Raw genomic sequence first — 15,777 nt, 5'->3', positions numbered from 1 at the left:
GGGTTTCCCCTATGTCCCTTTACTTAGCTGCCCATGGACACCTTCATTCGAGGCAATGGCTGAACAGTGATCATCCATTCCTCTAATCATGCCGACCGCATCAGAATTTTTTGCCTGCTATCCCTTTGTGAATGGCTGACCCACAGGCAGGCAATTAGAAAGCCAACCTTGGAAAAATCATCAAGCCAATCACATTGCTGAAAAGTGGAGGCTCAGGACCCACATTTAAGCCACCACCAGAAGTGGGTGGTAAAATTCAGCCCAAATATTTGTTTAACATTTCTGTCACTTCTTCATTCCAAATTATAATTTCTCATGTCTCAGCCTCGAAATGACCCACATTCACTCTTACCACCCTTTCCTATTTTCCACTTGTAGACCTCTCTTTGGGTTAGCTTAACACACATGCTCTTTGCTCCATCAACGCTGATATCCAAGTTCTCCCAATCCTCAGATTTTGTACTTTTCTTGGCAATATTCATAGATTTCATAGAACCCCGAGTACAGAAGGAGGCCATTCGGCCCATTGAGCCTGCACCAACAACTATCCCAACCAGGCCCTAGTCCCTGCAACCCTACATATTTACCTTTCTAATCCCTCTGACACTAGGGGGCAATTTAACATGGCCAATCTACCTAACCCACACATCTTTGGACTGTAGGAGGAAACTGGAGCACTCAGGAGGAAACCCACGCAGACCTGGGGAGAATATGCAAACTCCACACAGACAGTCATGGCCCAATCCGGAATCGAACCCGGGTCCCTGGCACTGTGAGGCTGCCCCTTCCTCAAGCTTGATACTTCACAAAGGGTAGATCTCATTCCCCCACCGTAGGTTTGCATTTTTAGACATGTTGAGAATCATGAAATACATCTTCTCCTTTTCATCACTGCTCATTGCTTATTTTTTAATCTAATTTCTGAATCCTCCGATCCTTCATACATATACAATTGGATTTACTTAAGCTCAGTATTCTAGCTTTGGGTTATGTACATCACTTTCAACGCAACATGACATTCTATCAAACTGTGACGATTCTTTTCCAAAGGATTCTTTACCGTGGGATTACTAATTAACCCCAGCTCATGACACAAAACAAGATTTAATTAGAAGCACCTCGTCTCTGGTTGGCTCAATGATGTACTATTCAAGGAAACGCTCTTGAATGCATTCCATGAACTCATCATCAAAACAACTTCGAGTGATCTGATTTGTCCATTCTATAGAATAAAACCTCCATGGGTACCATCATTGCCTTTATTACAATCTCCTTAGATTGCTTCATTAATATTCTGGCCAACACCATCTACTGTTGGGGTTGTGAGGTCAACAAAATACTCCCACCAGCTTATTTTGACCTGCATTTTTTCCCCCTCTACCCATTATAATTCTACTTCCTGCTCTTCCAAGTCAAGATCACTCCAGCCTCACACGTTACCTTTTCGCCTGATTTGTAAATAAGCTACCATTAAAGACTCGATAAATATGGGGCTCAGAAGAAACGAGATTAATTAATTGCATGGCAACACGCATAAAACTGTAACATGCCTCAGTTGCTCCCTTGTGTACCTTAACTGGATTTCTAAAAATAATTGACCCAATCGTTATTTACAAAATGAACTAATTCAACCTTAGTAAGCATTCGGTTTTGTAAAACATTTTACAGAACCTGCAACAACCTTGTCCATTACCTGCAACTATCTCAGAATGCAATTATAGTCATTTGTTTCCTTGAATTCCCACTTCACTTACATTCATTGCTACAAATATATTCAATCAAACTGAAATCATACATCTAATTTCTGCACTTCTTTTCATCTGAAGGGAAGACAGCTCTAACGAAGCAAGGAGGGAGGGAGGGGCAGGACATTCTAAAATTTTTATTTGATCTGAACTTTGTAGATCAATGCAAATTCAGTTTGAAGTAAAAATAAATAAATCCTGAACAAAACTGCGGCCGATTGCAAAACACTGGATGTGGGAGAAATTGGCCGGGGCCTCTAATTGCAATTTGATGAGTCCCAGCAGCATACGTGCAGCCTGGCTGCTGTCCTGTGTGATCAAGTAGCCATGCAGCATACAAAGACCAAACACTCGGGTGAGATATTAGAAGCATGCTGGCACCCATGGAACTGTACCTGATCAGGAATTAACTTTAAAGAGTGAAACACATTATTTTTAAAGAAATCATTAATGTTTTTGCATTGAAGACCTATTAGTAAGAAAAAGATGACGGATATTTTAAACCAATAAAAACCTATTGAAAGCAACACAATGCACAAGCATCACTTTTCTTTCAGGAAAAAATTCAAACTGTCTAGAGAATTCCTAAACTTTTCTTTACTTACCTGCTTCATGCTTTCTGCCAACATCCGCTGCTTGTGCTAACAACATTCACCGTGTTCAATATTTGGTAAGCCTTCGCCATGACATTATAAGCTGACCCAAACAACAACAATGATGCCAAGACATTTGCATCCTCACTGACGGTAATGGTCTTTTCATTTCCCAATAGGTTGCTTCTACCACATTGTCTTTGGCCCTGCAATTTCTTCCTGCACATCATTTAATAAGCTGGTCCACATTGTGTACTTACTGAATGCTGGCAGCCACCTCACCCCATTGCTACAGCTCGAACTGCAGCAAAGCTCTGTTCCCCTGTACAAAAACTGGCGCTTGTCGCATAATCCCGTACAGTTAAAACCAAGCTCCACAGGGGATATTGTTAACGTGAACTGACAGTCATTCAGGAAATTACAACCAAGGTCAGCAGTCAATTGTGTTTGAGCTGTCAGTACTTCGGTTATAATTTCAATGCTTTAATTTTTTTTGGAATGAGCACGATTAATTTTTCTAACTGCATTTGCATAGAACAAGACACATTTTTATCACTCAAATTACAGATTAGATTTCTAAAATCTACTCAATGTGATGCAAGAGTAAAAACACACAAAGTCCACACTGTATAGACATGCACTGTCCTGAGTCAATCTTTAAGGCTAAATTATATTATCATAATCTCTTGCTTTAGCCAATCTTATATGTTCGATGAATGAAACCATTTTCCCTCCCCTCCCTCCCTTTAAAAAGAAGAAGTGCTGATGAGAAACTACATAATTAGCGACTATGTCATCCCGGACACAATGGGCAGATATATCAACAATGAAATCTGCTTGATCTGATGTGCAGGATCCAACATTCACTTCACAAACTGAGTAAAAATGCTGAATGAGTACTCTAATAGAATACCAGCATGAGTTCAAAAGGATCATCTCCACCTCAGTTAGAATGGACTGTGTCAGGGTACTTGATCTCCTGCACGCAAGGGGAGGAGATAAATGACCTGCTCCTGTTCCTATGTTAGTCTGTCAAAATAAACACAATCCAACGTAGACTTTCAACTTTTACTTTTAAGAAAAGCTCAGTAGTTCAATTTTAAATTGTCCCACTTTAAGTTTTATTAATTGTCACAAGTAGGCTTACATTAACACTGCAATGAAATTATTGTGAAAATCCCCTTTTCACCCTGCACACATTAAACCAATATACCTGACTGCAATCAGACCAAATGTCCATCACACAAAGCAGCCTCCCATCCATTGACTCTGTCTGCACTTCCCGCTGCCTCGGGAAAGCAGCCAGCACAAGCAAGGACCCCACACATCCCGGACATACTCTCTTTCACCTTCTTCCATTGGGAAAAATATACAAAAGTTTGCAAGATGTTGAGAGGTATAGATAGGCTGTTTCCCAGGGTCGAAATGGTCACTACGAGAAGACACAGGTTTAAGGTGCTGGGGAGTAGGTACAGAGGAGACGTCAGGGGCAAGTCTTTCACTCCGAGGGTGGTGAGTGAGTGGAATCGGCTGCCGTCGGTGGTGGTAGAGGTGAACCCGTTGGGGTCTTTTAAGAGACTTCTGGATGAGTACATGGGATTTAATGGGATTAAGGGTTATAGATAGGCCTGGTAGGTAGGGATATGATCGGCGCAACTTGTGGGCCGAAGGGCCTGTTTGTGCTGTGGTGTTCTATGTTCTGAGATCATGTTCTAACTGATTCAAGAATAGCTTCTTTCCACTGCCATTAGACTTTTGAATGGACCTGCCTTGCACTAAGTTGATCTTTCTCTACATCCTAGCTATGACTGTAACACAACATTCTGCTCTTTCTCCTTTCCTTCTCTATGAACAGGATGCCTTGTCTGTATAGTGTGCAAAAAACAATACTTTTACGGTATACTAACACATGTGACAATAATAAATCAAATCAAATGGAATGACAATTTGTAAGACTCGCATGATCCTCTGCCCAGTCTAGGTAATGCACCCAGCAGCTCGAAATGCACACACCCCCCACCACGTGGGAACAAATTGCTGGAGGTATGTACTGGACAAGTGCCCATATCAAAACCACACCCACCCAGTTTGCAGCTACCTGCAAATACAAAACCTTTAATACCAACTTAACTCAGTAGAAAGACTGGGATAATAAATTTTGATTTATATTAGTCAGCCTGAGCACTATTACATCAAAAACCAAATAAGAAACTGTGGATTATAAATGATCAAGAACAAATAGACTGAGCTGTAAACACTTCTTTTGGTTTTCCAGAAATGATTTTTCCAAGAGATTTGGCTGCTCTGAAAAATATAGCTCCTTCTGTTCTTTGGACCAATCCCAACTCTGACAGCTAAATTCATGATCACGATTGTGTTCACCAGCAAAACATTTAGGATTTCTGGCACCTTTTTGGCTTTGATGATTTTTTTTCCCCTCCTATGTGCCTGGCCATTTCTTAATTATCTTTAACATGTTACAGCTCTATTTATCCATTTCTATGTTCCTGCTGCTCTTTGGGGTTTTCATATCATCTGCTTCGTAAATGTTCTGCTTACCGGGGAAGGAAATGTGCATGTCCCCATTTCATACACCGGTATCAGGACCAAACACACCAAGTCAAGGACAATAGTTCAATACAGCACAAAGCTTTCTATATTTTGTCTTACAAATGTCTCTTATCCCCAATTTCAATTCCTGCAAGCTACTGTGTTTATATGCATTAAGACAGATAGTTTCCTATGGCATCCCTCCATGACAAAGCCTCAAGCAGAGATGACTTGTCAACCAATTGACACCTTCACCTCCTGGACCGCACACTGCTGCGATTATAAATTTCTTCCAAATTTCAAACAGTGCAACCCTCAAAGTAAGAGATTATTCTGGGATTAGACGTTACCTGGCTAGGTAAGTAAAAAGGAAGCAACCCATTGGAATTTGGGAGCACCCGTGAAGTGTTTGCACAAGAACTGTAATCCATGGACAGTGCGAGACATGATAAGCAAAAGGAAACAGGTAAAAAGTATTTCAACATCAGGTTAAAGTTCAACAGGTTTATTTGAAAATAAGCCTGATGGACTTTAATCTGGTATTGAGAGATTCTTACCGTGCCCATCCCAGTTCAACGCCAGTACCTCCACATCATAAAAAGAAACAGGTTGTGAGTATTAAGTTTGTTATTCATGGTAAAGGCATCAGTTGTAGATTCTCTAACTACCACTATAATTACTAGATTATTGCAACTAATGCACACACTTGTTACTCAACAGACTTCTATTCTCAGGGAAAGCTATTAATGGGGTCTCTTCCTATTACCTTTATACATTAATTTATTGGTGACATTTCAGCATGTAGGAGAATGGTGCCCTTGCAATCGCCTAAATGTCACTCATGATCCTTCTCCTGTGGTCCTTGGCTGGCTGCTTCACAACCCTGTTCAAATTTGGGATGACTGCCAGAGCAGAGATTCAATTACCTTGTATTGTTGCCCAATTAGAAAAACAGGACAAGCCCAAGGGGGCAACAGTTCTAGTAAAACTAGTGGTTTCCTTTTTCTTGCTCTGTGGAATGTTTCTGGCCTCCACTCAGCAGTAAGACAGAAGCTTAGCATGTAGGGAACTGCATATGCAGGCCTGAATTCCATTTTACATTTTTGGGACACTTAGGAATTGAGACCTGTATTACTCAGTCAGTAATAGTGATGTGGAGCTTTATGACAGGTTTATATTTAATAAAACCAGCATAGATATGATTGATAATTGTGTTGAGGTACAGGTATTTTCCATCCAACGCTTAAATCTTCCAGTCCTGTCAAACATCGATGGGCTTTTAACTTTTAAAGTAACAAAACCAACGGGCAGACCCGAATCCATCTCCTTGTTCCAAAAACAAAATTCAAATTTAATCGAATTCAAGGTCCTCAAGACAGACAAACAAGACCCAAGCTGGCAAAATAAGGCACTGCACCCCATCTTAGGCTTGACCTGACACTTGATCTTTGCCAACATTCCAACCCACCATAGTGGGCCCTGCTACACAGGAGAGCCAGAAAATCCCAGCCACAGTCCGGATTGGGGAGCAAAAATGTTGTCGTGTCTCTCTAATACTTTTGTTAAAGATCTAGATTTGGGTTATGATTTGTAAATTTTCAGATGATACAAAGATCTATGCAGGTGGCAGGACAGCAAATAATGCTCAGCTGCTTCAGGTGAATGTTGGCGTGTTGAGTGATTAGGATCATGACTGACAAATGGGGCGGCACAGTGGTTAGCACTGCTGCCTCACAGTGCCAGGGACCTGGGCGCCGTTCCAGCTTGGATCACTGTCTGTGTGGAGTTTGCATGTTCTCCTCCTCTCTGCGTGGGTTTCCTCCCACAGTCTGAAAGATGTGCTGGTTAGGTGCACTGACCCAAACAGGCACTGAAGTATGGTGACTAGGGGAATTTCACAGTAACTTCAGCGCAGCATTAATGTAAGCCTCAATTGTGATTAATAAATAAACTTTTAAATGATGTTCAGCTTGGAAGACTGCTGTGTTGATTGGACAATTGGCTACAAGACAAAATATATTACTTGTTTTTTGTAGAAAAGCTTGGTTGACAAGTTAGAAATTTGTGTCGTGTTGCTCTCCTCACATGGTGGACATTATTGAGGGTTTGAAAAAGGGTCCAAAGCTGGCTAATTCTGTGTTTTAAGTGATTTAGTTATCAAGGTAGGCTAAATAAAGTCCCATGTGAGGAATTATACAATTTGGAGTGAACTGATTAAGGCTTACGAGAGGATTAAAGCAACAGACAGTTACCAAGTTGACAGTTTATTACAATTAATTAAGTCAATTACATGAAAACTCAATCCAGATATTATGTGATAATATTTCATTTGAAACATTTGTTCAATAGTTTTGAAAGTTTGGATTTACAACTCCTTTTATATAGTCACTATAATAAGCTGATCAGGAAACTAAGTCAACGTAACACAACAAAGAGATTGTGACTAGCTAGAATTGTACAGTTTCAAATAGGTCAGTGTTTACAAATTCAACGCAGACCAACAACGCTATAGTGAGCTCGCCAATCAGAAATAGATTGTAATGTAACATACTGACTCATGCTTTAATTTGGATTGTGCTTGATAAAGGTTGAAAAAGCTATTGGAAAGTTGTACCAAACAATTATTTAATAATTAACCATACAGATGAATAGTTACTATTCAGGGTGACAGGATGGCACAGTGGTTAGCACTACTTCCTCATAGTGCCAGGGACCAGGTTAAATGTGATCAGTTACCAAGACTGTGTAGCAGGAATGCCTATTTATGTTTGCTTTTTGGGGTATATTTCAAGTTGTTTGTCTTTTGAGCAAATGTGCTTCATTTCTGGTAGAGCACTAACTTACAGAAGGATTGTCAGAATGGTGCAAAGAATCTCAAAAGTTAACAGTGGTGTCCCCAGGGAGCCTGGCACTATCCCAGATTAAATCTTGAATTTGATTTATTATTGTCACATATATCAGTATACAGTGAACAGTATTGTTGCTTGTGCACTATATAGACAAAACATACTGTACATAGAGAAGGGAAGGAGAGAGTACAGAACATAGTGTTACATTCACAGCTAGGGTGTTGAGAAAGATCAACTTAATACAAAGTAGGACCATTCTGTCTGTGTGGAGCTTGGATTGGTGCTATTCGGATTGGCAGTTGGTGACTAGTGGAGTGACCCAGGGATCAGTGCTGGGGCCTCAGCTATTTACCATTTATACAGATGATCTGGAGGAGGGAGCTGAGTATAGGGTGTCGAAATTTGCTGATGACACAAAGATAAGTGGAAAAGCAAATTGTGCGGAGGGCGTAGAAAGTCTGCAGAGGGATCTAGATAGGCTAAGCGAGTGGGCGAGGACCTGGCAGATGGAATACAATGTTGGCAAGTGTGAGGTTATCCACTTTGGCAGGAATAATAGTAGGAGGGACTGCTATTTAAAAGGGCAAAAAGCTGCAGCATGCTACGGTGCAGAGGGACCTCGGGGTCCTTGTGCATGAGTCGCAAAAAACCCAGCCTGCAGGTGCAGCAGGTGATCAGGAAGGCAAATGGGATGCTGGCCTTCACAGCGAGGGGGATTGAATATAGAAGTAGGGAGGTCTTGCTGTAACTGTACAGGGCACTGGTGAGGCCGCAGCTGGAGTACTGTGTGCAGTTTTGGTCGCCGCACTTGCGCAAGGATATTTTGGCCTTGGAGGGAGTGCAGAGGAGGTTCACTAGGCTGATACCGGAGTTGAGGGGGTTGAACTGTGAGGATGACTAGTGATGGTGACTAGTGGAGTGCCCCAGGGGTCGGTGCTGGGGCCTCAGCTATTTACCATTTATATAGATGATCTGGAGGAGGGAACCGAGCGTAGGGAGTCGAAATTTGCTGATGACACCAAGATTGGTGGAACGGCAAATTGTGCAGAGGGTGTGGAGAGTCTGCAGAAGGATCTAGATAGGCTGGGCGAATGGGCCAGGAAATGGCAAATGGAATTTAATGTTGGCAAGTGCGAGGTGGTCCACTTTGGTAGGAATAATGGTAGGAAGGATTATTACTTACGTGGGGAAAAACTGCAGCAGGCGGCGGTGCAGAGGGACCTTGGGGTCCTTGTGCATGAGTCGCAAAAACCCAGCTTGCAGGTGCAGCAGGTGGTCAGGAAGGCGAATGGGATGCTGGCCTTCATAGCGAGGGGGACTGAATATAAAAGTAGGGAGGTCTTGCTGCAGCTGTATAGGGCATTGGTGAGGGCGCAGCTGGAGTACTGTGCGCAGTTTTGGGCGCCATACTTACGCAAGGATATTTTGGCCTTGGAGGGAGTGCAGAGGAGGTTTACTAGGCTGATACCGGAGTTGAGGGGGTTGAGCTATGAGGAGAGGCTGAATAAACTAGGCTTGTACTCATTAGAGTTTACAAGAATGAGGGGAGATCTCATTGAGACGTATAAGATGATGAATGGGATGGATAGGATAGAGGTGGAGAGACTCTTCCCGCTCAAAAAGGACAGTAGGACTAGGGGGCACAGCCTCAAGATAAAGGGGGGGCGGTTTAGAACAGAGTTGAGGAGGAACTTCTTCACTCAAAGGGTGGTGAATCTCTGGAATTCTCTGCCCGTTGAAGTAGTGGAGGCTGCCTCGCTAAATATTTTTAAGACGCGGGTTGATGGGTTTTTGATAAGAGAGGGGATTAAGGGTTATGGGGAGAGGGTGGGAATGTGGAACTGAGCCACTTCAGATCAGCCATGATCTTACTGAATGGCGGGGCAGGCTCGAAGGGCTAGATGGCCTACTCCTGCTCCTATTTCTTATGTTCTTATGAACTATGAAGAGGGACTGAATAGACTGGGCTTGTACTCGTTGGAGTTTAGAAGGATGAGGGGGGAATCTTATTGAGATGTATAAGATAATGAAGGGGATGGATAGGGTAGAGGTTGAGAGGTTCTTCCCACTCAGAAAGGACAGCAGGGCTAGAGGGCACAGCCTCAAGATAAGGGGGGGCAGTTTAGAATGGAGTTGAGGAGGAACTTCTTCACTCAAACATAGAACATTACAGTGCAGAACAGGCCCTTCGGCCCACGAAGTTGCGCTGACCAGTTAAAAAACAATGACCCACTAACCTAAACCAATCCCTTTTCGTCCATAAACCTATCCACGGATCTCTTAAATGCCCCCAAACTAGGCGCATTTACAACCGCAGCAGGCAGGGCATTCCAATCCCTCACCACCCTCTGGGTAAAGAACCTACCCCTGACATCCATCCTATATCTACCCCCCCTTAATTTAAAGCCATGCCCCCTCGTGCTAGCTTTCTCCATCCGAGGAAAAAGGCTATCACTGTCCACCCTATCTAAACCTCTAATCATCTTATATGTTTCAATAAGATCCCCTCTTAGCCGCCTTCTTTCCAGCGAAAACAACCCCAAATCCCTCAGTCTCTCCTCATAGGACCTCCCCTCCATACCAGGCAACATCCTGGTAAACCTCCTCTGCACCCTCTCCAAAGCCTCCACATCCTTCCTGTAATGTGGGGACCAGAACTGCACACAGTACTCCAAGTGTGGCCGCACCAGAGTTGTGTACAGTTGCAACATGACGCTGCGACTCCTAAATTCAATCCCCCTGCCAATAAACGCCAAGACACCGTATGCCTTCTTAACAACCCTATCTACTTGATTCCCAACTTTCAGGGATCTATGTGCACATACTATTCAAAGTCCTCCCGTTAGCCCTATACTCAACACATCTGTTGCTCCTACCAAAGTGAATTACCTCACACTTCTCCGCATTAAACTCCATCCGCCACCTCCCGGCCCAGCTCTGCAACCTGTCCAAGTCTTCCTGCAAACTATGACACCCCTCCTCACAATCTACCACACCTCCGACTTTGGTGTCATCAGCAAATTTACTAATCCACCCAACTATACCCTCATCCAGATCATTAATAAAAATTACAAACAGCAGTGGCCCCAAAACAGATCCCTGAGGCACACCACTCGTAACCGAACACCATGACAAATATTTACCATCAACCACCACCCTCTGTCTCCTATCTGCTAGCCAATTCCTGATCCAATTTCCTAGATTACCCTCAATCCCATACAACTGCATTTTCTGCAGAAGCCTACCATGGTGAACCTTATCAAACGCCTTACTAAAATCCATATATACCACGTCAACTGCCTTACCCCCATCCACCTCTTTGGTCACTTTCTCAAAAAACTCAATAAGGTTAGTAAGGCACGACCTACCCGCTACAAAACCATGCTGACTATCTCCAATCAATTCATTACTCTCCAAATAACTATAAATCCTATTCCTAATAACTTTTTCTAAAACCTTGCTCGCAACAGAAGTGAGACTCACCGGTCTATAATTCCCGGGGAAGTCTCTGTTCCCCTTCTTAAACAATGGGACAACATTCGCTAAACTCCAATCTTCCGGTACTATACCAGAGGCCAACGACGACCTGAAGATCAGAGCCAGAGGCTCTGCAATCACTTCTCTTGCCTCCCAGAGAATCCTAGGGTAAATCCCATCCGGACCAGGGGACTTATCTATTTTCAATCCCTCAAGAATATCCAGCACATCCTCCTTATCAACTGTAATACTGTCTATTCTACTCCCCTGCAACCCAGTGTCCTCCTCAGCTATATTCTTGTCCCCCTGCGTGAACACCGAAGAGAAATATTGGTTCAATGCCTCTCCAATCTCTTCCGGTTCCACACATAACTTCCCTCTGCTGTCTATAACTGGCCCTAATCTTGCCCTAACCAACCTTCTGTTCTTGACATACCTATAGAACGCCTTAGGATTCTCCTTAATCCTATCAGCCAAAGTCTTCTCATGTCCTCTTTTAGCCCTTCTTAACTCACTCTTCAACTCCCTCCTAGCCAATCTAAAGTTTTCTAGTGCACTACCCGAGTCCTCAAGTCTCATCCGAACATAAGCCTCCTTTTTCTTTTTAACCAACGAATCAACTTTTTTAGTGCACCACAGTTCCCTAGCCCTACCAATTCCTCCTTGCCTGACAGGGACATACCTATCACGGACTCGCAGTAGCTGCTCCTTGAAAAAACTCCACATTTTGGACATTCCCAGTCCCTGTAATCTCCTAGTCCAACCTGTGCTTCCTAATTCTCTCCTAATGGCCTCATAATTACCCTTCCCCCAGCTAAAACTACTGGCCCGAGGTTCATGCCTATCCCTTTCCATCACTAAGGTGAACGTAACCGAATTGTGGTCACTATCACCAAAATGCACACCAACTTCCAAGTCTAGCACCTGGTCTGGCTCATTTCCCAGCACCAAATCCAATATAGCCTCACCTCTAGTTGGCTTATCTACATACTGACTCAAAGAACCCTCCTGCACGCTTTGTACAAAAACTGACCCCTCTAACGAGCTAGAGCTATAGCAATTCCAATCAATATTAGTAAAGTTAAAGTCCCCCATAACAATTACCCTATTACTTTCACCCCTAACCAGGATCGTCTCCGCAATCCTTTCCTCAACCTCTCTAGAACTTTTAGGTCTATAAAAGACTCCCAACAGGGTGACCTCTCCTCTCCTATTTCTAATCTCTGCCCATACTACCTCAACAGACAAGTCCTCATCAAACTTCCTCTCTGACACTGTGATACAGTCCTTGACCAATAATGCTACCCCTCCCCCCCTTCTACCTCCTTCTCTACTCCGACTAAAGCATTTGAACCCCGGGACCTGCAACGACCATTCCTGACCCTGCTCTATTCATGTCTCTGAAATGGCCACAACATCAAAGTCCCAGGTACTGATCCACGCTGCAAGTTCATCCACTTTATTGCGAATACTCCTCGCATTAAAGTATACGCATTTCAAACCCTGCTCCGCCCCAGCCCCACGATGCCGTGCATTGCAGTCCCCATCTATGCCCCCCTCACTTTCACCCCCTCTACTCAGGATCCCACCCCCCCCTCCGAGTAGAGGGGGTGAAAGTGAGGGGGGCATAGATGGGGACTGCAATGCACGGCATCGTGGGGCTGGGGCGGAGCAGGGTTTGAAATGCGTATACTTTAATGCGAGGAGTATTCGCAATAAAGTGGATGAACTTGCAGCGTGGATCAGTACCTGGGACTTTGATGTTGTGGCCATTTCAGAGACATGAATAGAGCAGGGTCAGGAATGGTCGTTGCAGGTCCCGGGGTTCAAATGCTTTAGTCGGAGTAGAGAAGGAGGTAGAAGGGGGGGAGGGGTAGCATTATTGGTCAAGGACTGTATCACAGTGTCAGAGGGTGGTGAATCTCTGGAATTCTCTGCCCGTTGAAGTGGTGGAGGCTACCTTGCTAAATATATTTAAGACACGGGTAGATAGGTTTTTTGGTAGGCAAGGGGATTAAGGGTTATGGGGAGAAAGCGGGAAAGTGGAACTGAGCCACTTCAGATCAGCCATTATCTTATTGAATGGCGGGGCAGGCTCAAGGGGCTAGATGGCCTACTCCTGCTCCTATTTCTTGTGTTCTTATGAGCTTGTACCTTTGCCCCATTTCTGCATGGGTTTCCTCTGGGTGCCCCAGTTTCCTCCCACGGTGCAAGGATGAGCAGGTTAGGTGGATTAGCCATGATCAATGCACAGGATTACATAGGTAGGGAGGGGGAATGAGCCTAGGTAGATACTCTTTTGGAGTATCGGTGCAGATTTGATGGGTCAAATGGCTTCCTTCTGCACTGTAGAATCTATGATTCTAACCAACAGTAGTTGCAGGATCAGTCAGTCAATTTCACTGTCTCTTAATTTCAGATGCTCATTATTCCCAATCACCATGCAGAAATATCTTATGCTTCAAAGACAACAATTTCAAGCTAATTGTGTAGAACACTGATTTTATGATTACAATGTACATCTAAGTTTTAGCTTAAACTCATAATTGCATTCTTCTGTTTTCAGTGTTCATACAGATGGTTAACAACCTTCTAAAGTGACAAAGTGGTAATGAGCAGTCGATTCCAATGTTGCTTCATTCTAGTGATTGCTGTATCAATGAGATCCAGGGTTTAAAATCTCTGGGCTTGACTTTCTGGCCCAAGTGTTAGGTGACCTCCACTCTGGTCCCCTCCAGAGTATTTAGGGCCAAGAGGAGTTCAACTGATTAAATAACGGCTCTCAATTTCTGCATCACTTGGAGCTCATTTTGGACATCAATCCATCTATACCACAGTAGGCACATTAGATAAAAGATTTTTCAAATCTACTTTTACATTTCTAAATAAAGCTGTGACTAATACCTTTTACCAAACTTGACCAATAAAATCTCTCTATGTGCTAAATGTATTGCAGAATTGTACCTTGAAAGTATATTTGCGACTTATGTGATCTTCAGGATCAACTGGTGTGATTACATAACTAGGCAAAGGAATGCTGCCCAACACTGTCTCCTCTCTGCTATCTGTGTAAAACAAAACAAATTACAAAGTGTTCAGTTCTTTCATTTACTTCACATGATTAGACTTTATTACGTTCACAGGGTGAAAACTTTTCAACAACTCCATCAAAACACAAGAGCACACTTACATTTCGAGACAGATTCCCATCATAGCATAGAAATTGATTCTTCTCCAGTTCCCCTTAATTAACTCCTCACACACTGAGGTTAGTGAATCGTACCAAAGTTTGATTGCATGGGCCCAATAACCATCCCATACCTTACCTACGCTTGAGTTGACAATGAAGGTAGATGTGCCATTCAAACATGGGGGGCAGCAAAACATATTCTATGACTCATAACCATACAGACAAAAGCACTTTGCAACAGTTGATATTTGATATCAGTCAGAAGAAAGAAGGGTGCTGTATGGTGGCACAGATGTCGGCACTGCTGCCTCACGGTGCCGGGGACCCAAATTCAATTCCTGCTTCGGGTGACTGTGTGTGGAATTTGCACATTTTCCCCATGTCTGTGTGGGTTTCCTCCAGGTTCTCCGGTTTTCTCCCACAGTCCAAAGATGTGCAGACTAGGTTGATTGCTAAATTACCCCTTTGTATCAGGGGGACTAGCAGGGTAAACACATAGGGTTATAGCAATAGGCTTGGGTGGGATTGTTGTTGGTGCAGACTCGAAAGGCCAAATGGTCCCCTTGTGTATGGAAGGATTTCTATGTGAAGAAAAAACTCTGGCTGACTTTCTCTCTCAAATGAAATATTTCTTCCCCATTCCACTGGAACATTGAAAAGTTTTGCGATGCATATTCAAATAGCACTCAAGGCAGAGTCAGAATAGACTTTCAGCGATAAAATCGATGATCATTTACGAAAATGTTATATTAAGCACTTAACAATATCAGATTTGTAACAGTCTTTCCATTCTAATTAAAAATTACCATTATTTGATACCATTGGTGTATTATCCACTAATCAAATCATTCACATGAATTAAACATTAGCAAAGCAATGATACAGAAGATGTACCAAAGTCATTAGTTTAGAAAGCCTGTTTATCAGGGACAGAATCAGCACTCAATATAGTCAACACTCACATAAAGCAAATTGCTGAATTAATTTGTAGTATCTGCTCTTCTCTCTGATTTTCTATCTTCTGTTTCTCTGCATCTACTCTAGAATATTGCTCCATATGCTCCTGCAGAACGCCAAAATTTCACATGCAAACGTAACTTGCAGACACTTGACACCTACCTGACCACAAATGCTAAGAGAGGTGGCTACCAAATAGTGACCAAAGTAATTGCCCTGGCTTATTTTTTCCCCGGTGTGGAGATGCCGGTGTTGGACTGGGATAAACACAGTAAGAAGTCTCACAACATCAGATTAAAGTCCAACAGGTTTATTTGGTAGTAAATGCCACCAGCTTTTGGAGCACTGCTCCTCTGTCAGGTGAGTAGGGAGTCTTTAGAAAGACTCGCATTCTAATCAGTATTCTGTAAACTGTT

At 43.1% G+C, this 15,777-nt stretch overlaps 1 protein-coding gene across 7 annotated transcripts in view; it reads right to left on the bottom strand.

Moving 5' to 3' along the window:
- Positions 1–15,777, bottom strand: part of plekha7b (pleckstrin homology domain containing, family A member 7b) — a 462,229-nt gene that overhangs the window by 114,386 nt on the left and 332,066 nt on the right. For all 7 annotated transcript variants that reach the window (XM_080190136.1, XM_080190135.1, XM_080190138.1 and 4 more), the window contains one exon: positions 14,179–14,279. In XM_080190136.1, the coding sequence (XP_080046262.1) occupies positions 14,179–14,279 (101 nt within the window). The remainder of the gene's footprint in view (positions 1–14,178; positions 14,280–15,777) is intronic.

This window comes from Carcharhinus amblyrhynchos, chromosome 6 (genome assembly GCF_965287045.1).
Source record: "Carcharhinus amblyrhynchos chromosome 6, sCarAmb.v2.hapA, whole genome shotgun sequence".
Lineage (NCBI taxonomy): Eukaryota > Metazoa > Chordata > Chondrichthyes > Carcharhiniformes > Carcharhinidae > Carcharhinus > Carcharhinus amblyrhynchos.
Note: the sequence above shows the minus strand (reverse complement) of the source record. Positions and strands in the feature narration are given on the sequence as shown.